The sequence below is a fragment of the Delphinapterus leucas genome, chromosome 11 (assembly GCF_059928025.1).
Source record: "Delphinapterus leucas isolate spDelLeu-1000000601 "Yukka" chromosome 11, BTC_Dleu_Yukka2, whole genome shotgun sequence".
NCBI classification, from domain to species: Eukaryota; Metazoa; Chordata; class Mammalia; order Artiodactyla; family Monodontidae; genus Delphinapterus; species Delphinapterus leucas.
This window is the reverse complement of record NC_143139.1, coordinates 909358-936333: the sequence shown is the minus strand read 5'-3', so window position 1 is coordinate 936333 and position 26976 is coordinate 909358. Positions and strand designations below refer to the sequence as shown.

The window sequence follows — 26976 nt, the reverse complement described above, 5'->3', positions numbered from 1 at the left end:
ATGGCCAATCCGTGGACTCAACTGATAAATAAAGTGAATGTCAGTTTTCATTTACCTTAAGGAGTGAAACAAAATTGGACAAAAAAAGATTTATTTTGGGACTTCCCTGGCAGTCCAGTGGTTAGGGCTCCACACATCCTCTGCAGGAGCCTTGGGTTCAATCCCTGGTCGGGGAACTAGGATTCCACATGCTGCGAAGCATAGGCAAAAAAAAAAAAAAAGAACATGTATATCAAACATGATATAAGCAGCTTCTTTGCTGAATTGGACCCTAGTTTTTCAAATACTAAAAGAAGTATTTCCTCAAATTTTTGTGCTATTCACAATGTACTGGATATGGACACAAAACACTTTAAGTTTAAACTGCAAATGTTAACATTTTTTCATCACTTTCTTAGACAGTGAACAAAACAACAAATCAAGCCCTGATGTGTAGTGTTTGTTGGTTTCTGTGGTGTAAATACTCCCACCATGGCCAAATTCAAGCTACGTACATCTCTGAACACAGAGCTGGGAGGAAATGTACTGTAGTTCACAATTATACAGTATTTCCACCATATGGGGCAAGAGACCTGAGAGCATAGTTCATGCTAAAATAATGAGGAAGTAATGAATTTTGAGTATTTGTTACCTTTGCTTTCAATACAATTTATTTAACTATAAGTTTATCATTTTTAAAATATTTATTTATTTATTTGGCTGTGCTGGATCTTAGTTGCAGCATGCAGGATCTTTAGCTGCGGCATGAGGGATCTTTAGTTGCGGCATGAGGGATCTTTAGTTGTGGCATGAGGGATCTAGTCCCTTGATTAGGGATCGAACCCAGGCCCCCTGCACTGGGAGCATGGAGTCTTAACCACTGGACCACCAGGGAAGTCCCTAGAATTAATTTTTAATAATAGCTGTATTTAACAACCAACTTGCAAAATTCCTGAAAATTTAACCACAAGGTATGAACAGGCTCTGGCAGGCCATGGTTCACTCCTACACTCCCAGTGTTTAGTACACAAAAGGTGCTCATGCATGTTTGTAGAAACAAAATATAACCCTATAGTTACTTCACCCCTAACACTCCAGAGGGATTCAAGACTTTCCTATAACAAGATTTTTAGAGCTGGGAATTTTTAAAGCCAGAGAGACTAGAACAATCTTCCCTGTAACACATTTCTTTTACAAAGGGCAGGGGGTGGGTCTTTTAATACTTAGTATAAGCTCAAATCTAAGACACCTTCTTTGATATATTCTCCCTGAGGTATTTCTTCCACAAAACACTCAGGCACTGGGAAGCTAATTTTAAACCCTCGACAGTCTGATCTGGTTTAGCACCCTGGGTGGCATTATTCACAGGGCGTTCCTTAAAGCTTGCTTAAAGTTCTGGCTCCTGCACTGGAAAATACAGAGCCCCACAAGCACCCACCACTCCCGCTCCTGGCTCCTGGAGCTCAGTTTGGGTGCTCTCCCTCCCTCCCTCCCAATTCTGTCTCTGGTCTGCACTCCTCTCCTTGGTTCCCTTTGGATCCTGCCCAGCCGCCTTCCCAAGAGTGGTTTTGGTCCTTGGCTTCCCATCATCCTTTACTACCACCTGCCTTTGTCACTAATGACTCCTAGGTCTACGTGAGACTTAACCCTAACCCTAACCCTAACCTGAATGCTCGTCTTTACTGACTAGCTTCATGACAAAGCCTTAAGTACTGCTCCTCTAAGAAGGCAGCATGAGGGACTTCCCTGGTGGTCCAGTGGTTAACACTTCGCCTTCCAATGCAGGGGGTGCGGGTTCGATCCCCGCTTGGGGAGCTAAGGCCCCACATACCTAGCGGTCATAAAACAGAAGCAATATTGTCACAAATTCAATAAAGACTTTTAAAATGGTCCACATCAAAAAAAAAATCTTAAAAAGAAAAAAAAAAAAAATGCAGCAGATACTCTATCCCCATTGGCCAGGAGTTGGTGGGCCTTTATCTTCCTTAGACTGTAATATGAATAAAAGCAGAGAGAGACGTTTCATTTTCCCAAGTATAAACTAAAGCTGAATTTGTTTCTTCAGTTATGCGTGCTGCTCTCCTAGCCAGAAAGCAGCGCAGTTACTCCCTGCCCCTCCCTGTCCCCATCCCAAGACTCCACTAAACATCTCCTGGGTCTGTATCCCTCCCACTTCTGGTCACAGTTTGCCCTCATCACCCTCCAGTGGAAATTATTCCAAACTGCCCGCCCACAGGACCCCTGGACTTCAGCCCATCTTCCCCAAGTACTTTCACACCATGCCACTTCCCAATTTTAGAACCTAAGGCTCCCTGTCAAAATCTAAGAGAATATCCCTGTTCCTAGGAAAACAACACTCAATTATTGAGGGGTCAATGTCCCTAGTTTATTCAAAGAGAAGGAAAAAATATGAAAAAGCAAATGGGGCAAAACGAAAACAATGTGTGTTTCTGGAACAAGAGCTCCCTGTACTATTCTTGCCTCTTCTGAAATTATATCAAAATAAAGTTACAAGAAAACAAAAAAACTAAACCCTCATCTTAGTGTCAAAGTTTGATAATAAACAACTCCTTCTCATGGTCACATCTCTGACACACTGTTTTTGTCCCTCTCTCTACACCTAGACTCAGGATTTCCCCTGCTCCTCCCTGCTTCCTTCACTGACTCACTTCTTCCAGGGCTGCTGAGGAAGGAAAAGAACTAACATTTACTGACCATGTGCTACCAGCCAGGCGATACCACGCTTGGCATTTCGTGTATTTTATTTCATCAAATTCTACTGAGGACTCTACAAGGGAGGTGACAGGCGAGGCCTGGAGAGATTAAGACACTGGTCCAGGATTCCAGCCACTAAAGGCAGAGCTGGAATGTGAACCCAGGTCGGCAGGGGAAGAATGATAAAGCAAATGGGGCAAAGTGTAAATAATTAATAAAACCTAATTAGCAAATTTAGGGAATGGTACAAGGGAGCTCCCAGTACTGCTCTTACCACTTATCTGTAAGTCTGAAACTACATCCAAAGTTACCCAAAAGAGGGCTTCCCTGGTGGCACAGCAGTTAAGAATCCACCTACCAGTGCAGGGGACACGGGTTCGAGCCCTGGTCCGGGAAGATCCCACATCCCGCAGAGTAACTAAGCCTGTACATCACAACTACTGAGCCCACGTGCCACAACTACTGAAGCCCGAGCGCCTAGAGCCCGTGCTCCGCAACAAGAGAAGCCACAGCGATGAGAAGCCCACGCACCGCAACGAAGACCCAATGCAGCCATAAATAAATAAAATTAATTTTTTTAAAAAAGTTATCCAAAAGATAAACTTTTCTTGTGCCCCGACAAACAGGTGGGCCCACTGACCCAGCTACAGCAGCCACCTCCTGCCTAAAGCACCTGAAGGCCAAGGCAGCAAAGACATGTGTGAGACAATCGGGAGAATTCACGGTGCTGACAGTCTGGGAGCCCCTAAGGAATCAGTATCTCTGGGTTTTTTCTCCAGAATCAAGTCATATTCTTGGCCCATGTAAAACAAGACCAGTTTTACCAAACCTGGGAAGGCACCAAACCTGAAACTTGGGTGTCCCCTGGTCTCTTCCCTCTCCTTATCTCCTCTATCTAATCAGTGTCTTCTTTCCAAAGCGCCCCTGGCATCAACTCCTTGCCTCTCTATCTCCATCGCAGACATCCTGATCTAGTCTCTTGTCATTCACACCTGAATTATTACCATGACCTGTGGGCCAAATCCAACCGGCAAGTGAAGAGGGGTTTTTATATTTTTTTAATGGTTGGGGAAAAAAATCGACAGATGACTATTTCGTGACATGGAAGAATTAGATGAAACTCAGATTTGGGGGGTGGGGGATAAAAGCTTTATTGGCACACAGCCGCGCCCATTCACTGACCAATTACCTGCTTTCCTACTACAACAGCAGTCGGGTGGTTGCATCAGAGACCATATGGCCCGTTGAAACTTAAAATACTTATTTTCTGGCCCTTTACAGAGAAAATTTGCCAACTCCTCCCATAGCTGGTCTTGCCTGACTCTCATCTCTCCCCACTCCATAAGATTAACTGACACAAAATATTACTTCCGTGCTGTTGCTCTGTGTTCAAACACCTCTGATGAACTCTCCCTTGCTTATATACTTCACACTGCAACCTGGCATCCACCAGACCAGGTGAACAACCTTGCTTTTAGCAAGAAAAGCCCAAAAAGCCATGCCTTTGTTCATGCTACCTTCTGCCTTTGCCATACGGAGTGAAGTCAGACACAGAAAGACAAATATCCTGTGATATTGCTTACATGTGGAATCTAAAAAAAGGGTACAAATGAACTTATTTACAAGACACAAGTAGAGTCACAGATGTAGAAGACAAACTTACAGTTACTGGGGATAAGGGGGGTAGGGATAAATTGGGAGATTGGGATTGACATACACACACTACTATATGTAAAACATAACTAATAAGTACCTACTGCCCAGCACAGGGAACTCTACTCAATACTCTGTAATGGCCTACATGGGAAAAGAATCCAAAAAAAGAGTGGAGATATATATATATATATATAAATATAACTGATTCACTTTGCTGTACACCTGAAACTAACACATTATAAATCAACTATACTCCAATAAAAATTTAAAAAGAAAGAAAGAAGGAAAGAAAGAATAGAAAGCTAGCTCTTCTTGCCTTCAACTGCTAAGCTCACTGCTAACTTGCCTTCCAAGACGCTGGGAAACGCTGGGAAAGGAACATTTCCTGGTTTCCTCTCCTCTGCTTCCACAGCACCCTATACTTACCCTCATCACAGCCCCTACCACACTACACTGAAATCATCTATTTGTGTGTCTGTCTCCCCAGCTACAGTAAGATTCCAGAGGGCAAGGAACACATCTCACTCATTTCCCAACACCCAGACCCAATGTGGCTCCGCGGTCCATGAACACTGAGCTCAACTCCAACCCCACCAGGCTGGCCTCCTCACCGAGGCCCTGGTGCACCGTGCTCACTCTCTCTCCAGGCACCCCTTCACCTCGCCTAGACAACCCCACCAATGAGCTGGGACACAGCCTATGCAGGCCCACGAGTCAGCGGACTAGGGTCCAAACCCCAAGCTCCTCTCACTCATGTGCCCTTGGACGGGACACTTGGGTGTCCACCCTCATCTGCAAAGCAGGGGTGCCAGAGCAGCACCTGGACTGCAGGGCTGACAGTGCATGTAAAGCATCTAAACCAGCGCTGTGCATGTAATAAAGACTCGAAAGCTAAGTTATTGTCCTTGTTCTCCCCAAAGACTGGAGTCACCTGTCTGTGCCATTTGGCACTTCACTGCTTTTCTTCTTCCTTTACCCAACTGTCTTGTCATTCATATTGTATCTTCTGAAGCAGGGACAAGGTCAAATACCTCTAGGAACCTGGGCCCTGCCCTAATACCCAGTACAGGGCAACATGCGGAGAAGGGGCCCAACAGATGATAAATTAATGAACCAATTATTCCAGGAAGTCCAAAGAGTTGCTAATAAGAAAAACAATGCAGAGCCAGGGATGAGGCAGAGAGTAATGAGACAGAGAGCAGCAGTTGGGGGGTATGTTTGGGGGTGCTTTCACATTGGTAAGCATGGAGCCACACATGCTCCCCCAGAGACTGTCCCTTCAGTCAATAACAGTACCAGCTAACACTCAGGGTGGTCACTGCTGCTTATCAAGTGCCGGCAGGATTCTAAATGCTCACAGCCACACCAAGCACATAGGACTGTCATGCTATTGTACAGATGGAGAGACTGAGGCCCAGGGAGGTTAAATAACATATACAAGGTCACACACCCTAGTAAATGATGTAGAAGTCTAGTTCCAGAGTTCATGCTCCTTACCACTACACATTTTGGGGAGTGTGTGTGTGTGTGTGTGTGTGTGTGTGTGTGTGAGAGAGAGAGAGAGAGAGAGAGAGAGAGAGAGAGCGAGGCGGTGTTGTTTCACTTGGGGACCTTACTGAGGACTACAGCCCGGGAGACAGCCTCTCTGACAGCTCTGAGGAGCTGCTCCAAAGAGGAGAGGGAAGAGCCAGGGTATATATGAACTTTTTTGCTGGGAGAAACATGTAGTCAAGCATAAAAGGATGAGTTATCGATTTTACTGCTTTTCTGTGTATGGGAAGATGCAAGAATCTGGGGTCACTGAAGTTCTTCCTGAGATATGCATCTTAACTGTCTAGGGGCCGGCACATCCAAAGCACAGAATGGTTGTTTTTCTCCATCCTGAATTCCTCTCAGGCTGCACTGTCAGTGGGCAACTGCAGTGGCTAATGGCTTGATCCTTGTAGAACTGGAATGGCAGGCAAGATTTTTTTCTTTACAGTGACATGGAACCCGGGAAAATGTCATTCCTTCTTTCTTTCCTCTCCCTCTGGACTTCTTTCTCAGGTAAGATTATTCAGGCAACCCCTGAAACCTGGGCATGGAGAAGTGGGGCTTGAAGATTGCAAAGACCAGGTATGAATCAGGAAAACAGAGACTCACTCCCACATTTTGGGTTTTAATCTAATTTGGCTCCACTCTTCACCAGCTAAGAGATCTCAGGCAAGCAACCTAACGTCACTGAGCCTCATGTTTCCCAGCCTGTTAAGTGGGCATCATATATGTAACCTCCCAAGACTGTTATAAGGATTAAAGGAGACTGTCATGTCATGACAGTGTACTGATAAAGCATACTCCGGATAAATTAGTTGCCTTTCCACCTTTCCCACACCTTAATATAAGTAAGGCTTTCAGCCAAATCCCTTGCCCTCCTTTACTGTCCTACCAGGGAACAATCTATACTCCACCCTGGCTCTTCCTGCCTGGTGCATATGCCCAAGCACCTGGGCCTCATAAAAGCCTGCAGAAGCAGCTTGGAAACAAGCACGAGAGGGGAGCAACTGCACCATGGTCCAGACAGCTCCTGGGGTGCAAATGAATGTTGCATGCGGAGAGGCTGGCCAGTCAGGCACTGCCAGACCTGACAGATAGCCAGGACAGCGCTTGGAAGCCCGTAGGGGCTGGGGTTAGTACCATCTGCAGCTCTGAGGCTGCATCTGTGTAGGGCATGGAGAGGGCAAGGCAGGTAAAAGTGACAGGCAGCTACTTCCACCAAAGGTGGAAGATCAGACTGCCTGGGAAAGTTGTATACAGAAAAGCAAAATTCTGAATTCCTTAAGAAGGAATTCTGCTGCAAAATTCCTTTACTGTGAAGAATTAAATTTAAAGCCAATAAGTACAGATACACACAATTATATTTTGGAGGTCAATCCACATTTTCATACAGCAACTTTGCTTGAAGCAAGGATATTTTTAAGCTGATGAACCCTTCTCTGAGGTCACTGGTCATGGACATAGAGAATGTTTCATTAGCAACATGTGAAAGGGTCCTAAATGTTATTACCAAATGGAGTCAACTCAACCAATACAGCAGGGAGCAGAGGGGAAGATGCTTAACCACTGCCAAGAGATGTAAGTAATTTCTGTTTGAGTGGACTTGATCATAGTGATCCAAAGGTCTTCTAAAATAAAAGATTAAAACACAAGCAAAAACTGTATCTCACTGAGCATATCCAGCAAGAAGTCCCATTAGGCCTTTCCCACAATAGATCAGTTTCCAAATACAGCACATGACAAAGAGATACTGAAGGAAGGAGGAGTGGGAGGGCTGGCAGGCACCAGCACAAGGCGACCACAGAGTTCTCAGGTCCCTGTAGGCACAGTATCAGGGTCCTAGAGTTAGAAAGGAACCTCAGAGGTAACATGGTCCAATCTAATTCCCAAAGCATCGGTTAAGCGCCTCCCTGCTCACGACTGCTCCCACTGCTAGAGCACCTGGGAAACGGTACTCCAGCAGCCCAGAGCACTGGCACCTCCAAGGCAAGCAGCACAAGCCACAGATGGCAGTGGTGCTGGGCCAAAGGGCAGCCTTCAGGAAGGAGAGGTGGCCCCAGCCTTTCCTATAGCCAAGGTGCTGGGCTGCTCCTCAGAGAGCAGCTGCAAACAGATCCGCTGTTTGCAAATATACAAACATTCCTGAAACAATAGCCACGGGGGTAAATTCTAGAAATTCTCAATCTTATGTGTACGAAATTAACAAAACCAAATGGACAAAAAAATATTTTGCCCGTTAGTATAAATTTTCTTACCACTCCATGTTCAGGGCTCCCTGGCCAGTGGAGCCACTAATCATAACACATTATGGTTTTCTGCATCTGTGCTTTCCCCACTTGCAGGCGGACAGCGTCTTATTGTCTGGCACGTGCCTTACATATAGCAGCTGCTCAATAAACATGTGCTAAGAGGAAGTCCCAGCATGAAAGTCAAAGCTCTTAGGTTCCAGCCCCTCTGTCCCCGGGCTCCCTGAGGGTGGTCGAGGTCTGAGGAGTCTCTGGGCCCTGCTCAGCCCACTGAGGCACACAGCGTCCAGTGAGTCCTGGGGGCCCAGGCACACTGCCATCTCTCCCATTTCTCTCCCTGCCCCATACTGCCTTTTTCTTCCTTGCTTCCTCTTCTTTTTGCTCCCTCAACATGCCACCTTACAGCGAGGTGATTAGACGCACAGGATTTGGAGTCATCCAGCCTCAGCAACTTATTTAAGGTTACGGACCTTAGCCTCTCTGCAATAGTTTCCCTGGTATGAAGCAGGAGACTAGACGTGGTGCGTGCACATAAGGCGCTGGGCTGTGTCTGGCCCACCGTAGCGCTCGGTAGGTGATGGCTACTCCTATATAATTACCCAGGGTACCTACTTGTCTAAGGGTGCTTAAAAATGCCAAAGGCAGAAGGTTGATTTGTTTTCCCTATGTCTGCAAGTCTGGTTTTGACAAAAGCCTATCTGCTTTGGAAACAAACTGAAACATGACCATGTCACTAGTTAAAATACTTCCTTTTCCTTTTTCACAGGGAAACAAATGACTCTGACCAGTCACGACCAAACTGGGTAAAAGGTTCTGTTCCAAACAGTGGTTAGGATCCCACACTACCTCGTTTAGAAAAGAATAAATAAATTAAATAAAAATTATCCATAAAGTAGTTGAGCTAGGGCAATGATAGGGTTTGTGCGAGCTCTAGGTTTTGGGAATCAGAAACCCAGGCCAGGCAAAAAAGTAGAGGAGGGAAGGGGAAGGGTTTCCTCAGCTTTTCAGACAGCAGACCTGTAATCAACCCTCTTTCCAGATCCCATGGCCCAGCCACTAGGTCCCCGAAGACTACACTGTACTAAGTGTCCCTTCTGGGAAGCCCACCTGTGTTCCCCTCTGAATGCTTCAGAATTACCTCCTCTGACCCTGCCCCCTTTTTAAAGGAATATGCGAGTTAACCTAAACGCATCTCTCCTGTAGCATTTCAAACAGATAACTCAAAAGTGAAGAGAGGGACAATGTGAAACAGTGCAGGGAAGGTTGGAAGAGAGGAAGGGCTGACCCCCATGACAGAGGTAAGTCAGCTGCCCTTGACTGGTCCGTGAGAGCACAACTCCAGAACCGAATGCCTGAGTCTGAATGACGCCTAAGTCCACCTTTTCTAACGGGACAATCACTGAGCTCTCTGTGTGCAGGAAACAGGGGCCATCGCAGCACCGACCCGCTCGGACGGCCAGGAGGACTGAGTGCGGTCACCATGCACCCACTCAGAACAGGCCCGGCACACAGCTAACGATGTGGACGCGGGACTGCAGACGCCACCATCGGGATGCTACTCTCCCCACTTCTCTTCCTCTGCTACTCACAGACCCAGCGTTGGCAATCACAAGGCAGCCTGGTCATAGGGGTGGGTGCTGTGAGGAAGGCAGCCAGGAAGGTAGCCGGGACCTTTGTAAGCCGGCTTTTTGTAGGCCGGGGACAACCTGCGTGGAGGTTTGTTGGTATAATCCGGGGGGCGGCCGGGGCCGGAGGAAGTATTGCCTGCCCTTGGTCTTCCCTCTGGGCTGCTCTGCCCCTCTCTCTCCCAAGCTCCAGCACAGACACAGGGACTCAGGCCTCCTCCATACTTTGCTTAAATCAGCAACAGAAAAGAGGCAGGGCAGGAGACAGGGCAAAGCTGGGACCAACCAAAGTTTCACTCCGCCTTTCATGTAGTTATTTGCTTTAACAGTAAGGAAAAAATCAATAAAAGCTACTAGTTAACCACTTGACGGAGTACTGTTCCTCTCCTTCCAGAGTTAACCAGACCAGACCCTTCACTAGGTCACTAGGTCAACGGTTAAACAGGCCTCTGTAGACCCGCCTAACGCAGAAAGACCACTCTCCTGGTGTTCATCCACACACCCACACGAGCTTGTCCGTCCTCCGGCACAGACACTGTGGAGGCACCGCTCCTGCCAGGGACCTGACCCCTTAGCAGAAGCTTCTGCCCTTTGTCTTCCACCTTTCACCAGGTACAAACCAACAGTCCTACTTCTTCTCCCTTCTTTAATCTGATTGTCACCACTTTCTTTTTTTTTTTTTTTTTTTTTTTAACTTGTGGCAATTTTCTCTTCTGTGTGAAACTTGACACTGACAAAGAGTCAATGAACTGCAGGGTTTAGGGGGATAGTTTTCCTATCCTCCCTCCCCACTTTCTTGATAACAATGACCATACACCTCAAGACAGCTAAAGCCCACACCAAGAAAACAGCAAGTCATGTGCAGCTGAGCCCCAGGGGGCAGGGATGTTGTTCTGTCCCCTGGTGCGTATCACGCACCTCGGAGCCCGATGCCCTCCACCACCACACCCCATTCCACAGGTTCAGAGCTGAATTCTGAAAAGTGGAACCAAAGGTGACAGAAAGGGTGGCTGGAGGAAGGGGAAGTCCACAGAGAGTTTAGGTGAATTTCCCAACAATATCCCCACCATTCCCACAATGTACGGCATTATTTGTGGAAGTTAAAGACCAAAGAAGAATCAGATTTTCAACTCTGCCATCTAAAGCAGAAACTGAGAGCCTTATTTACTGCACAGATTCTAGCCCAAGTGCCATGCCTCCAGGTTTACAATTCCAACCTGCCGCTTAAGTTAAAAAGCCTGTGTACTAAAGGTGTCCCCTGGGTTAGAATATCACAAATTTCCTCCCTCCACAAACCATTTCAATTCTCTCTATCCCTATTCTCCCCATCTGGCCTCATTAAATATTTCACACTCTCCAAATAAAGATCGTTTTCAGCTCTATTTTTCCTAAACTAATGATCTGTCTAAAGAATGCTTCTGGTCTAAGAAAAGCCCAGAATCTTTTCTACTATTCTACTTCAATGAAAAATAAAGCCCCCAGGGACCTCCCTGGTAGCACAGTGGTTAAGAGTCCGCCTGCCAATGCAGGGGACAGGGTTCGAGCCCTTGGTCCGGGAAGATCCCACATGCCGCAGAGCAACTAAGCCCGTGCACCACAACTACTGAGCCTGTGCTCTAGAGCCCGTGACTCACAACTGCTGAGCCCGCATGCCACAACTACTGAAGTCCTCGCGCCTAGAGCCCGTGCTCCGCAACAAGAGAAGCCACCGCAATGAGAAGCCCATGCACCGCCACGAAGAGTAGTCCCCGCTCACCGCAACGAGAGAAAGCCCGTGCAGCAACAAAGACCCAACGCAGTCAAAAATAAATAAATTTATTTAAAACAAAAAAAGAAAGAAAGAAAACTAAGCCCCTGTAAAACCACAGCCCATCAGACCCAGAGAAGCAGCAGCAACAGGTGTCAGAGACTCTGCTGTCTGCTCCCCAGTCTCCACTAAAGCATGCAGTATAGGAGCACACACTTCAGAATCAGCCCAGCTTTGAGTGCCAGCCCTGCTGTCACTGCCTTGACCTGGGTCTCACCAAACCCTAGTTGATGTAAAACCAGGGAAAATAAACGTCCCACCTTGTACACTGTCGTGGGGAAGAAATGAGGTGATGGCATAGGCTCCCACACATAAGCACCCAACAAATGCTAACTATTCTTAGCTATCTAGTAATCTAAAAAGCACAATGGTCTGGTGTCTTTAAGTTTTCCAGGTTCCAAAAAAAGAGGGTTTTTTTCCCCACAAACGAATCAGTGAAATGCCACATGGAAGCAACCTAAGTGTCCATCGACAGATGAATGGATAAAGAAAATGTGGCACACATATACAATGGAATATGACTCAGCCATAAAAAGAAATGAAATTGAGTTATTTGTAGTGAGGTGGGTGGACCTAGAGTCTGTCCTACAGAGTGAAGTAAGTCAGAAAGAGAAAAACAAATACCATATGCTAACACATATATATGGAATCTAAAAAAAAAAAAGGTTCTGAAGAATCTAGGGGCAGGACAGGAACAAAGAACACCGGGAGGGGGAAGGGTAAGCTAGGACGAAGTGAGAGAGTGGCATGGACTTATATACACTACCAAACATAAAATAGATAGCTAGTGGGAAGCAGCCGCATAGCACAGGGAGATCAGCTCGGTGCTTTGTGACCATCTAGAGGGGTGGGATGGGGAGGGTGGGAGGGAGACGCAAGAGGGAGGGGATATGGGGATATACGTATACATATAGCTGATTCATTTTGTTATAAAGCAGAAACTAACACACCACTGTAAAGCAATTATACTCCAATAAAGATGTTAAAAAAAAAAAAAAGAAAGAAATTCCATAAGAAGGAAAACTCAGTTGAAGCCCAATTCAGGCATCAACTCACTACTTAGAACAAATCACATCACCTCCATTTCTTCATCTATAAGGTAGGAAAAACACACTGCACTAAACTTGATGACCTCAGAGACAAAAACAAATCAATGATCACAGGCGATGAAAAAGCTTTCACTTCTTCAAAGAAAAGCAATAAATAAATCCAGAGTACGATTATTATTAAAATGTGACTCCCAATATTATGGGACATACATAAACCATGGTGCTACTTACTCTTTCAAGAACATTGGGTTTGACAGCCTTTTAATCTGGTCGCGTGGAGCCTGGTACAAGCAGGAGGGGGTACATGTAAACCCCAGGTCAGAGGCAGAGCCCACAAATCTAGGACTGTGCCCTGCCTGCTGGTCAGGTGTCACTCACTCTGGGCCATTTCTTACATCCGATGCCAGGAGAAATTAGGAAGAGTTTATGGTTCTGCCCGGACAGGTTAAACCAACGACAACCAAAATCCTTACCCACGGGACTTCTCAACAAACCCAAGAAAGGGTCCACTCTGACCATTTATTCATCTGTGTGAGCAGTGTAAGACCTCTTCCACGGTGTACACCATCCTTTCTGAAAAAATGCACACATGAGCTGGAAGGAAGAGCTCAATTTTTTCTTGTTTGATATTTACTTCTAGGTCTGGAGGTTTGAGTTTCATTTTTAATGTACCATAAAAATTTTGGTGTGAGAGCTAGGGGTTGGGATGGGAAGAGGAGTGGGGAGGTTGGGGGACTAGTCCTAACTTAAGAAGCAAGCACGCAAACAAGACTGCATCTGATTTCATCATCCATGGGTCTCCCAAAACCAGACAGGAAAGAAGAAAATCATTCGTGGTTATTAAACATCTACTGTGTGTCAGGCATTGCACTAAATACTTGGTATACATTACTCCAAAGCCCATTCTCTTCCCAACACCTAGAACACCAGGAAACAGCAGTCACCTGGACCATCCCAGGTGGGGAAAAAACCCTCACAACCAAGCAGTCAAGTTCCAGGCATCCAAGGTTAGTACTGTGAACACAAACAAAAAGGAGGCTTAGCTAGGAATCAGGTCCAAGTTCCTAAAGATTCTTTGCAAGAGGAACATCCAAACCCTGTTTTTCCTGTAATTCTGGAATTAACTCATGGTATTTAACATACTATCCAAAAAGTTAAAAAGTTTTTAAAACCTGGAGCACAAGAAGTATTCACTGTAGGGCCACAACAGCCTGAGACAAGTTTCTGACCAAGTCCGTTTGAAGATCAAATAAGAAATTTATACTAGCCTCTTTTTTATCCCTTAGGCCGCACCAAGCAAAACGCGGGATCCAGCTCCCCGAGCAGGGACCGCACCCCCGGCATTGGGAGCGCGGAGTCTTACCCACTGGACCACCAGGGAGGTCCCTGTGCTATCCTCTTGAGCGACCTTTACAGATGTGCTTACAGGACGACCACCGAAACAAGGAACTGGCATCTGTGTGGCCAGGTGGTGACGCACACAGCCCTCCTGCTGGCCCCGCAACTGAAGGGCACGGTCCTGCTCACTACAACACCCGCCTCATCCGCACCCTGGGGTGCGATCCAAACGACTGTCTCCCTGGCAAACTGTCACACGGATGGGACTTGCAAAGTTTACACGCCATCTCTCCATCCACAACCCAGAAGATGAGAAGGTGGTAAGCCTTGAAGAAACACTGCTCCCAAGACACCTCCATCTCTCGGCACTAAGCCCTGATGTCGGCCGTAACTGCTGCCTGCGGTAAAGAGCCGCCACCTTAGACCTCACACGCGGAGTGTAGGGCTGGAGACGCTTTCCCTAAACTGAGTGTGGAGGGGAATCGGGAGACGAGGGCGGTCCGTGCGCCTTAGGGGACGGGGTGCACACGGGGCACGGGGGGACACGGGGGGACACAGGCGGACAGGGGCACACGGGAGACGGGGGAACACGAGGGGATGGGGACACGGGGGACGGCGGTCACGGGGGAATGGGGTCACGGGGGGATGGGAGACACAGGGGATGGGGGGCATGGGGGACAAGGGGGACAGGGGGGATGGAGGAACACGGGGGGGATGGGGACACGGGGAGATGGGGAACACGGGTGGATGGGGACACAGGGGGATGGGGGGCACGGAGAGACGAGGGGACGAGGAGAAGGGGAATGGGGGACATGGGAGGACCTGGAGGAAAGGAGGGACAAGGGGGACACAGGATGGGGGACACGTGGGGACCTGAGGGGACGGGGGCCACGGGAAAAACGAGTGGTCAAGGCCCCGCCGCGCCCGCGCTCCCCGGCGCGGCTTCTCAGCGGCGCGTCCGCTCGCGGACTCGCGGGCGGCCTGCGGGTCTCCTCGTGCCCGGCCTCGGACAGCGCCCACGGCAAGCGCGCCGAGCCTCCCGCCCGCCGCCCGCCGCCCTGGACCCGAGCCCGCCGTCTGCTCCGGGGCCGCGGCGGCCAGAGGGAGGCGCCCGGCCCGCACGGGTCCCGGCCCGGTCCAGAGCCCGTCTCACCTCCGCCGCATGCCTCAGTGCGCCGGCGTCCTGGCAGCAGCCCGCAGTCTCGCACCTCGGCCCCTCGGCCCTACGGCCGCGGCGTCCGGCGCCCCAGCCCCGCGGCGACCCCGCTACAGCCAGTGCCTCACCCCACGGCCGCTCCTCAGCGCTCGCCGTCCCGCGCGGGCTGCGCCGCGGCGGCTGCTGAGGTAGCAGCGCTGCCGCCGGGCGGGGCGGGCACATGTGAGGGCGGGGCTGCAGCCCCCGGGGCGCGACCACCGGACCCCGGCCTCGGGGCGCCGACATCACCGCGCCTCCGGAACCCGCTCTGCCTCCTATCCCCAGGGACGCCGTCGCTACCGGTAGGCTCCGACTTTGCCAGAAGCTCATAGTTCTATGCAGAAGGTAAGGAAAGGAGCCGCCGCCACACCCTTCCTCCTCTCCACCCCTTCCCCGCGGGTCCAGTGGTACATTCCTCAAAGCCCGCCCCGAGGGTCCAGGGAGAAGCTGATTGGTTGATAACCTTAGAAGGGGGCGAGGAACCGCGCGAAATGGCCAATGGAAAAGGACGGTGGGCACATCAAAGCAGGCCAGATGGGGAGGAGAGAGGGTGCGATTAAAGGGCACGTATTCGTTGCGCTCAGTAGCCGCCGCACAACACAACTGGAATTTTCTTTCTGATCCTATCAAGAAGGGAAACAAAGAGACTGGGGATCCTCAAGTTTCGGGATTAGAGAGCGAAAAGAAAATATGGAGAGAACTGAAGCAGATATCTGTGTGTGCCTTTCGGTAGGTTACTCCATCTTGGCCTCAGTTATCTAATCCAATGAGGATATTGGACTAGAATTGATCTCTGATGGTCCTTCTCATACTTTGCGAGCCTATGAGCCTTTGCATGGGATTAGCAATATTTACATATGTGCTTCAAATTGGGGCATCTTCCTAAAGAGCTTTGCTTGAAAATGAGTAGACTTTCTTTCAACCAAAGTTGAAAGTTGACACCAGTTCCTTGATATAGACGGTATTAACCTCACCTTTTGTCAAGACAAAGTCAATATCCTTTCTGGGTCCCTTTCTTAAAGCAGAGCATTCTTCTTCTATGTGGAGAACCACATTCTTCCCAATAATTTATACTCTTCCAAGAGTCACCTCCTCCTCTTCTCTCTTCCTCCATGTAATCAGACAAAGCTTCAATTAATAATTCATTCGCCTGTTGAACTGTCCAGAATCCCTGGCTTCAGCAACAAGTCTTGCTGGTCAGGCGTCACCAGAGTTGCCAAAGTGCTGGTCACTACCTCAGGTCTGCAGCAGCCATTCAACTCTGCAAGGCCCGTGAGGCTCTCAGTCTCACTGCCTGTCAAATTCAAGACTTCAACATGTCCTGTAAGGGTCCCACCTGCTCTGTTTTAGAGCTTTACACTGGCAGCAGGCCTACATTTTGGTACCAAGCCTAAGGCCAACTCCACCTTCCTTTTTCAGAACTTTTCAACCTCCCATCAGCTGCTCACCCTGCACCCACTCAACCCTCTTCCAAATTGTATCAGGTGTTTGGGGCACCCTTAGTAGCTCCACTCCCCAGCCAGACAACTCATCTTCCAACTATTATGCAAAGAGTTCTAGAAAGTCCAGTTCCTCCATGAAGCCTTCCCAGACGGATGAACAGAAACTGATGGCTTATAGAGTTCCCACTTCTACTTTGTGCTCCCCAAACCCTGATTTTCCGCCCTACTATGCAATTCTTACTGCCATATATGCCTCCCTCCTTCATGGACAGGAGCAACAGCGGAAGCTGCTTGCGTTCATTAAATGCTTACCGTGTGCTGGGTACTGTTTGGAAGTGCTTTCATTTCAGCCTCAGGCAGGCGTGGAGAGCTGACTTGCCCAAGTGCACGAAGTGGGGGTCTAACTCCAGTGCCTACCTTCACAGTCCCCACAATGCAACGCTATCTCCTATTTCTTCAGAACCAACTGCGTTCTGTACAAAAGATAATGTGATACACCTACATCGTGTTTTACATTGATCTCTATACCTATATCATTTCAGCCTCAAAACAATCACATCAGGACGGTTAGGAGCAGTTTGTTACAGCCGAAGCTGCGTGTAGGCTGATGCATTTGGCTGCTGTCACAACACTGGTGAATAAGGCCTCTGGTTTTCCAAGTTGAGGATTTTCCCCCTGCAACACCTGCTCCCTGAGTGAACACAGCCTTTTTATATGTAACAAGTAGAGAGCCATTATAAGCAAAAAGGGAACAAATACAAAATAGCAAACTGTGGGACCAGGAGCCTGGTACAGCCGGTGCTCACAGTGGGCAAAGCCAGCCAAGAAGGACGGACGGTGAGAAGCACCGTGCATTTCACTTCACTGGTTTATTGGTTGTACTTCGTCAATGAGATCACGTCTTTGACACATCTGGCAAATTCAATAGCAAAGGGCAACAAAAACTGCCCTCAACTGATTCTGCCTGGAGACAGAATCAGCCCCACGCCCATGAGGAAGGGGCTTCTACATACAGGGTTGCTGCCCCCAATTCGGGGAACTTTCTAATTTGCCATTTAGTGAAATACCCTGCTCCACTGACAGTCGTGATGCGGCCCTAAAACACAAGCTGGGCTAATGATTTCATTCTTTTTAAGCTGCTGAAATGCCCCCCAGGGATGGACATGCCAGCCAAATGGCCTGGGAGCCAGTGAACTTTTAATATTGATCGAGAAGACTGAGCACGGCCATCCTGAAGCCAAGTATTTCCAAGTCGCTCTCTCTGCCTGGCCCAGTCCTAGTCCATCCAGTTAATTTTCACTCCCATAGCTCTCCTGTCTTTCCTCATCCCAGAGAGCACAAGCATTTCTTGGGCACCGACTGAGAGCAAACAACTGTCAGGTTGTGTGAGGTTGTCCTGATGGATCGCCCATGAAGCCTGTACCTACTGGCTGGATGAGTGTGGAAAACATCAGACCCCCTTGGTACGGAGTGGATCGGATCAGCTCCTCAGAGGCGTGTGCCGGGATTCCATCCCCAGCTAAACATACAAGCTCATGTCGGAATCCCCCTGCCCTAGAGCAGGACGAGCACAGGACTGAGTTCTGGGAGAGGGCTGGGGTGGGGAGAGGGCGTGCATGCTCGGGAGGAAGGTGGAGAGACAGAGGATACCCAGAAATAACTGGACACGAACCAAACAGTAGGGAGGAGGATGCCAGTCCATAATCTGGCCATTGGAAGCACTGTGGTGTGGTCTTCCTTTTAAGAAAAAGAAAATTTCTGATTTCCAAAGTAAAACATGCACATCATTTAGAATTTTTTAATAGAGAAAAGTACAAAAATAAATAAAATAAAATTTAGCCATTCCTCTTACTGGCATATCACTGTTACAATTTTGTTTTGATTTTTTGGTTTGTTTTTTGTTGTTTTTTTTGCAGTACGCAGGCCTCTCACTTCTGTGGCCTCTCCCGTCGCGGAGCACAGGCTCCGGACGCGCAGGCTCAGCGGCCATGGCTCACGGGCCCAGCTGCTCTGCGGCATGTGGGGTCTTCCCGGACCGGGGCACGAACCCGTGTCCCCTGCATCGGCAGGCGGACTCTCAACCACTGCGCCACCAGGGAAGCCCCGGTTGTTTTTTTTTTAATAATTTTTTTAAATTTAAATTTATTTATTTATTTATTTTTGGCTGCACTGGGTCTTCATTGCTGCACGCAGGCTTTTCTCTAGTTGTGGTGTGCGGGGGCTACTCTTGGTTGCGGTGCGCAGGCTTCTCATTGCGGTGGCTTCTCTTGTTGCAGAGCACAGGCTCTAGGGCGCGCAGGCTCAGTAGTTATGGTTCGCGGGCTCTAGAGCGCAGGCTCAGTAGTTGTGGCATGCAGGCTCAGTAGTTGTGGCTCGGGGGCTCCAGAGTGCAGGCTCAGTAGTTGTGGCGCACGGGCTTACTTGCTCTGCTCGTGTGGATCTTCCCAGACCAGGGCTCGAACCCGTGTCCCCTGTATTAGCAGGCAGATTCTTAACCACTGCGCCACCACGGAAGTCCCTTATAATTTTGATATATGCTTTTTCCTATACTTTTTTGTGTGTACATGTGTATGTATCTTCTTTTTTTGTATGTATCTTTTTTTTTTTTTTTTTTTTTTGGCAGTGCATTTACCCCACCAGGGATCTAACCCGTTCACTCTGCAGTCTTAACCACTGGACCGCCAGGGAAGTCCCCTTGTATGTATCTTTTTTAAAAACAAAATTTATCAGGGACTTCCCTGGCGGTCCAGTGGTTAAGACTGCAGGGGTCACAGGTTCAATCCTTGGCTGGGGAACTAGATCCTGTGTGCTGCAACTAAGACCCAGGACAGCCAAATAAATAAATAAAAATTGATCAGGGGCTTCCCTGGTGGCACAGTGGTTAAGAATCCACCTGCCAGTTCAGGGGACACGGGTTCAAGCCCTGGTCCGGGAAGATCCCACATGCCACGGAGCAACTAAGCTCGTGTGCCACAACTACTGAGCCTGTGCTCTAGAGCCCGCAAGCCACAACTACTGAACCTGCGTGCTACAACTATTGAAGCCCGCGCGCCTCGAGCCCATGCTCCGCAACAAGAGAAGCCACCGCAATGAGAAGCCCGCGCACCGCAAAAAAGAGTAGCCCCCGCTCACCACAACTAGAGAAAGCCTGCGCACAGCAACAAAGACCCAATGCAGCCAAAAAAAAAAAAAATTGATCGAACTGCTTTGCAATCTACTTTTCTCCTTAAAAAGACCAGGAATTTTCCCATGCCACGTAGATTATTCTAAAACATGATTTTAAATGGCTGCATCCTACGGTTATACCTTAAGTTACTTAACCAAGATCCTGTTTTTACTCATTAAGATTATTTCCAATTCTTCATTATTATATGTAACTTCAAGGATTATCCATATATGTAAATGTTTATATATTTTTATGATTATTTCCTAATAATTCTAGAAATAGAATTGCTTGGTCAAAATGCACATACATTTTTTAAATGTCTCACATATATTGCCAAATGGTCTTTCAGGAAGTTTACACCAGCTACGTTCCCACCAGCAATGTGTGATGTAGCTATTTCTCTGAACCCTCACCAACCCTCGACATTTCTTTTGTAATCCTTGCCATTTGACAGATGAAAAACAATATCTTGTTGTTTTATCATAGTGTATTTTTAATCCATCAAGGTAATAAATATGTATCTTTCCTTCCAAGTCCCCTGGAACTTAACAGCAAAATGAGTGTTTCCTTTTTCCCCATTCAACCACTCCTCTCCCAAATCCCTGAGAACTGATATAGAAATCAGAGTAAAATCTGCTCAAATGACTAGACAAACCCAGGGCCATGTCACCTGAACCAGTAAAAGAAGGTAGTGGAACAGATGGCTCAAAACAGCACATACACCATAAATTACAACTGTGAAATGGGTAACAAATCCTTACACAGAAACTTTTTTAGCTATAAAAGGAGATCAGTCCTCTGAGTTGTATTTAGCACTGCCTGATACGAAAATCTCATTTCTTCAACAACACCCAGTTCTGTGACGGGGCATCCTCCATACTGAGTGGCTAATCCACCCAATATTATTCTCAACTCCTGCCTAACTTCTTGTCCCTTGACTTTGTTTTTGTTTAGTGGTTGCCTCCACAGGATCTCCTCCTCTCTGGCCATCAGTAGCCTAATTTACCATTGAAGAATTTACCCCTCCCCCATTCCCAGTGTGGTTTGGTCAGGATTGAGCACAATCCCACTCTGGGCTTGATGTGGGATGCAGATAGCTCTGGAAGCTGCTGGCAGCCATTTTGGGCCATGAGGTAGAGCCTGCATCAGAAGGAGTGGAGTTGAGAAACAGAGAGAGAGCTAGGTCTGGTCAAATCTGTAAGCCCTGAATCAAGCCTCACAGGAAGCCAGTGTGTGAAACGATACATTCCCTCTTTTTTTTTCTTTTTTTCTTTTTTTTTTTAAACTTAAACCAGCTTTGGTCAGCTTTCTGTCACAAGCAAAGAATGCTGAATGAAACACTGCCTGTGGATGGATTCCATGGTCCAATAGGAACTCAGTCCATTCAATCCAAGCATTCTAAACATCACACCCATTACTGCCACTAGTTCAGTTTATCATGACCCCAGGGGTGTTCAGATCCAAGGTAAAGCCAAGCTACGTGGAGACTGAAGGCCCCAGGATGCCTGGATGGGCTCAGAAGCCCACCCCATCCACCCGTAGCATGAGAGAGTCAAGAGGGAGGAACAGGGTGGTGTGGTACAATTGGATTCCTGGGCTACATCCGTTGTCATGTGGACCTACTGAAGACACAAAGGTCCGAAAAGCTCGATGTCCTGCCCCTCTTCTATACTGTGGGCTGATGTGAAAGCAACCCAGTCTTCTGCAGAGGAGCTAAGAGGATCGTGGACTGGGATGTCCCAGATCTGGAAGACATCCTGGGTTCTGGGGTTTATCTTTAGGCTAACAGGTAAAAAAATCAGAAATCTTCCAACTAAATCTTTCTAACTAATTCCTTGATTGGGTTGCAAGTTTCACCCTGCCAGGAGAAAGGAAATTTAAATGCAACTTGACAAAATTGCAAAGCTACTTCTGCATCAATTTTTCATAATACAATGACAAAACATTGAGAGGTGTCTCCCCTAACTCACTGGTATGTACATTCTGTAGTAGCCAGAAATTCTGTGTAAGTACAAGCAAGCAAAATCAAGATGGGTCTATGGAAGATACCTCTAGTCACCAAAGCCACTGCAAAATAAAATCTAGAACCACCACATTGTAATCATGACCAAAAGAGAGTTTCCTGGAGCCCTGTTGTAACTTCCCTAAGCGAAGCCACACCAAGTGCTGGAAAGCCTCTAGGAAACAGAAAATTTTGTGAACAGGGTTTTTCCGAACTTATATCTTCATATACAGCCACAACTAAGAAAAATTTACCAAAATAAATAAATAAATAGATATACGTATTCATGTATAGGCATAATGTTTATAGAAATATATATATATTTCTCTGAACACAGGCTTTGGGGCTCCACCTACCCTCAGACAGGACTGAAGGCTACCCGGCTGCAGAACTAAAACAAACTCGCCTAGTGACTGGCCCCTTCCCCAGTGAGGAGGGAAAGAAGCTCTCTGTCCTTCCAGTCTGTCTTTCCTCTGGGGCTCAAACACATGCTCTTAAAAATAAAAACATCAGCTTCAATAGTGCATGAGGCAAAGGTCAAGCTCGGCCCAGCTGGGTTATATTTGAATATGACTTGTTTCACACAGCTCTGTTTTCAATTGTGAAAGAGAAAAGAATGAAGAGAAAAGAGTGGAGGGAGAGAGGAGACAGCACATGACACTGTACGTGTAGGAATCTGATAATAACAGACAATGCTCTGATAAAGCCTCGGAATGGAGCTGACAAACTCAAGACCACTGGCACACAAGTCAGTGTTTTCAGGTTTAAGAGGAAAACACATCCAAGTGGATCTGTCTTTTATGGGAAAGGAAAAGATGTCAAATCTGCCTTTGCCTGGGGCCTAGTAAGGTCACATGCAGGATCCCAAATCCCCTTTGCTCCTATTTGAGATCATGGAACTTCTGTTTGATTTCGGCCTCTGATTCCTTCTCATTCAATCATCACGAGTGTCTGCGACGGACAAGGCACTTGTCTGGGCACTGAGAGCATCCGAAGATCAACAGGACATGGGGTCTGCCCTCAAGGAGCTGACAGTGGGACAGGGAAAGTGAGACCTGCATAGAAAAGGGTCTTTGCCAGGTGGAAATTGCTATCTCGTGAGAGTGAGAAGGCTCCCATTCAAGAGGTCAGAGAGGGTTTCCCTGGTGGCACAGTGGTTGAGAATCTGCCTGCCAATGCAGGGGACACGAGTTTGAGCCCTGGTCCAGGAAGATTCCACATGCCGTGGAGCCACTAAGCCCGTGCGCCACAACTACTGAGCCTGCGCTCTAGAGCCCGTGAGCCACAACTACTGAGTCCGTGTGCCACAACTACTGAGCCCGTGAGCACTGAGCCCGCGTGCCACAGCTACTGAACCCGTGTGCCACAACTACTGAAGCCCGCGTGCCTAGAGCCCATGCTCTGCAACAAGAGAAGCCACCGCAATGAGAAGCCCACGCACCGCAACGAAGAGTAGCCCCTGCTCGCTGCAACTAGAGAAAGCCCGCGCGCAGCAACGAAGACCCAGTGCAGCCAAAAATCAATCAATCAATAAATTCATTTTAAAAAAAGAGGTCAGGGAAAGTTTTGTGGAGAAGGGGCTATTTGAGTGGGCCCTCAAAAGAGAGAGAGAGAGAGGTGTTCCAGGAGTTGAGCCTCTCTAACTCGTCCCGTTCCCACATGCAGAGAACAAGCAGAGGTCCTCCTGAAGGACCACCTCCCTGCCCCAGGCAGAGGTAGGTTGAAGGGTTAGAAGGAAAGGGAATTTGAAAGGGTAAATATGAACATGCTGCCATCTCAGTGAAGAGAGGGATTGGGTGGGGGGGCTTTTAGATTATCTTAGTTTTGCTCATTTGTGCTCTTTCATTTCAGGAAAGAATGGACTGTGGAACCTACTTTTGTAATGAAAAAATATGTACGATTTTAACACAATAGCCCAACCCACCACCACCAGCCTCTCCCCACCGCCCCACCCCACGGCAAAAAAAAAGGAAAAGAGAAAGGGAATGAGAAGAGCATCCATGTCTCCTCTCTATATACGGTCTCCTGCTTGGAAACCCAGCCTAGACACATCACCATGGCGCATCCTCAGACCCTAGTCACAGCAAAATCACAGAGGTGAAACCTATAAATAGTCTAGGCCCCTTGGGCCAGATGCCCCTAACCTTATCTAGAAGATAACTCCTGACCATGAAAATGACAGCCCTGAGGCGACAGCGGGGACAGGGCGACAGCTGACTCCCCTCCCCTGCCTGCCTGTCGGGGCCTCGAGCTGGCAGGGCCAGGCCGGGGGCAGAGCCGCCCTAGGGGGTTGACGCCTCAGCCTGCCAGCCTGCAGGGGTGGGGTTGGGGTGGGGGTGGGTGGGGGTGGGTGGCAGGCCCACCTCCTGCAGGGGCACCTCAGGGTTCACCGAAGGGCATTGTTCAAATGCCACCTCCCGGTGTGCCACAGCCTGACACATGGGGAGAGCGCTAGGCCCCGCGGTTTGGGGTCCACAGCTGCTGGCCTGAGGACTGCCACCAGCAAGAGCTCACGGGCTATTCCTTTGTGCCAGGTCCAGGGCTGGGGCACTTGACGCGCTAGCTCCGGGGGGACGGGGGCGTCTGGGGCTCTTGCCAGCCCGGCGTGCAGGCACTCTCGCGGGGTAACAGCACCCACAAGTTCTTTTGTGGGCGGGCATGTCACGAGGCACCCTGAGCCGGCCAGGCTGACTTCTCTCCCTGGGACTTGAGTGTTAAGCAGAAAGGCACAAGAACTGAAAATAACAGGGGCTGATTCATCCCGTCGCAAATACCCTAAAGAAGGAAACTGGTATCTATCTCTCTGCTCTCTCAACCCCCTTAGCTGCTCTGGGTCTTATCCTTCCCGAGACCTGGCTGTTCACTTTTCTTTCCGTTGTGTGAGTCAATTCATATTCTTCCAGTAAATGTCCTCCATCCTTCCCCAAAGTTAGCCCTAGAGTCTACTTGCATTGTTGGCAACCAAAAACCCCCAAAAGGTATAAGTTCTAACCATCTTAATAACCTCATCTTGTCATTATTATCCCTATTTTAATATAAGGTAATTGAGCTTCAGAGAAGTTAAAAAAAACTTGCCCGAGGACACATAGCCAAGGAGAGCCACACGAGCCCAAATCCCCACTTCCCTGGTTTCTGCAGAAAAACCCTGATCACATTAGTGTCTCTGAATTGCAGGAACCCTCTCCAGATCAGAAAAATGGAGAAAATGACACTCACTTCACAGAGCTGTTGAGAGTTTGATACTGGGCTTCTGAGTTGACCCAACGACGAGGTTTTCTCTCTGTGTCTCTCACACACTTTTGTTTATAGGGGTTTCCCCCATAACTCTGTCCCCTCCTGTGTCCTGGTGTGCTGTTCCTGGAAGGCCTATCAGAAAACGCAGACACCCTCAGGGAAGGGGCGTAAGGGGCACATAAATATGCATAAAATCTAAACCTTCCACTGAATATGCCTTTGGAAGGAAGAGAACAAGAGTTTTCATTCCTCTTGAGGACGATGAAAACACAGAGACACTAAATGTTTATCTCGAGGTTACACAGAAAACCCAAAGGTAAGAGGGCCCCAGGAGTTATATGCCTGGCCAGTTGGTCTGAAAATTCCAGAGAACAGGTGTCCCAAGTTGCTGGTTTTGAACCCGCCCCTCACTTCCCCTCTTTCCCTACTCTCTTTCCCAACTCAAATAAATCATGTAAACAACCACATTAGGCAAATTTCTAACAAGGTTTCCCCAGACCCCTGTCCATTACACCCCTTATCTCTCCCTTCAGAGCTGTGACCTACTTAAAATATTCTTATAATTCTTTGAATGGCGGGAAAGTTCCCAAAGACGTGCTCCCTATGATGGAAAAATTAAAGCTCCCTTATAATATACAGTTAAAGAGAAAGTGTTACTTCCACTAAGATTTCTGATGCTTCTTTAGAGATAAATTCAAGTTTTCCCAGGATTGAGATTGTGAATAGTATAACGAAAAGATCAGTGGGTCAACAGATATTCACAAACTACCTGCCTTAAGCAAGGAATTTACCAAAATTGACACTGGCTTACAACAAGAGTGAAAAAATCCACACAGCATGAAGTTATTCAACATAATTTTGACTCGTGATTTTTCTGGTTTTTAGGGCCAAGAAAACGACAATCTACATTGTAATGTGATAATTTCTGGGATTGCTTTTCTTCTCCTGTACATTCATTTCTTCCAGTCTGACAGGTTTTATATACAACAGCAAATCAATTTTTAAAACAATAACCCATCATTTTAGCAACTTGAACATGGGAATTTATCTTCCACAGGCACACAGATTATTTAAAGTTATAAACATGGTGTGCTTGCTATTTTGTATTCTATTGTACATTTTATCATAAGTCTTTCCTTGTTTCCCTCTACATGTCTCTGGATATAAGCTTTCGTTAAAATGCAAAATACTCCATTATATTGATGTACCACAAAATTTTTAAACTGTTCCTCTAATGTTGGACATTTCAGATATTTCTATTTTTTTCCATTACAAGTAACACAGTAGAGGATATCTTTCATGTATTTAGAATTTTAAAAATCTTTATTAAATAGCTTCACCGGGAAAAATTCCTGGGTATAGTACTTTTATGGCTTTTCCTATTATCATGTTGCATTTCCCCCAAATTTTACCAATTTACAATGCAACCCACAATAAAAAATGCAATTTTACTGCACCCTCAGTAGCATTGGGTGTTATTTTTTTAATTGTTACTCCCATTAGCAAGAGGTAAACAGTGTCACAGTGTTGCTATGATGTATACTTTTGATTACTGTCAGTGAGGAACATTATCTATGTATTTTTTTCTTATTTCCTTATCTGAGTAAATTTCTTGTTTTTTCTTTCTAAAATGCTGATCATGACCCACAAAATTGATTTCATGACCCACTGGTGAGTCATAATCCACTGTCTGAAAACATGTAAAATAGGGTTTTATTTTCCACTGCACTCTCTCTAGTATCCCCCAAATGAACTGATATACATAGAATGAGCCAGATCAACTGGACATTTCTCCCCAGTGGCCTGTGACGTAAACTGCCCTTTTTCAGGAACTAGATATTGCTGGTCATGGGTGGGCGGGCGGCAATAAGAACTAAGACATGGTTTCACTGTTTCCGGCCTGCCATCCAGGGGGCTGGCCGCCTTCGCAGGCTTGACCTGGCCTGGCCTGCCCATGAGGTGTAGCAGCTCTGAGATGCCGTGTTGCGA

The 26976-nt window shown here is 47.5% G+C and overlaps 2 protein-coding genes across 19 annotated transcripts in view; one reads left to right on the top strand and one right to left on the bottom strand.

The window, feature by feature from the left end:
• MICAL3 (microtubule associated monooxygenase, calponin and LIM domain containing 3) overlaps positions 1 to 15471 on the bottom strand; it is a 174059-nt gene extending 158588 nt beyond the window's left edge. For 9 of the 17 annotated variants that reach the window (XM_089920082.1, XM_089920081.1, XM_089920078.1 and 6 more), the window contains exon 1: positions 15102 to 15226. The gene's annotated coding sequence lies outside the window, so the exon portion shown is untranslated. The other 8 variants (XM_089920087.1, XM_089920089.1, XM_089920091.1 and 5 more) reach the window with 2 other exon arrangements.
• LOC149747930 (uncharacterized) lies at positions 14628 to 19260 on the top strand. 2 transcript variants are annotated; one of them, XM_089920103.1, is made up of 2 exons: positions 14628 to 15488; positions 17722 to 19260. In XM_089920103.1, the coding sequence occupies exon 1, from the start codon at positions 14663 to 14665 to the stop codon at positions 15473 to 15475; it is 813 nt and encodes a 270-aa protein (XP_089776229.1). In that variant the 5' UTR covers positions 14628 to 14662; the 3' UTR covers positions 15476 to 15488; positions 17722 to 19260. The 2 variants fall into 2 exon arrangements, with proteins under 2 accessions (XP_089776229.1, XP_089776228.1); XM_089920102.1 differs by having other exon boundaries at positions 17128 to 19260.
• Positions 19261 to 26976: the final 7716 nt, after the last annotated feature.

Coding starts and splice junctions, on each gene's coding strand:
- LOC149747930 (XM_089920103.1), top strand. CDS start 14,663: ATGGGGACACGGGGAGATGGGGAACACGGGTGGATGGGGACACAGGGG.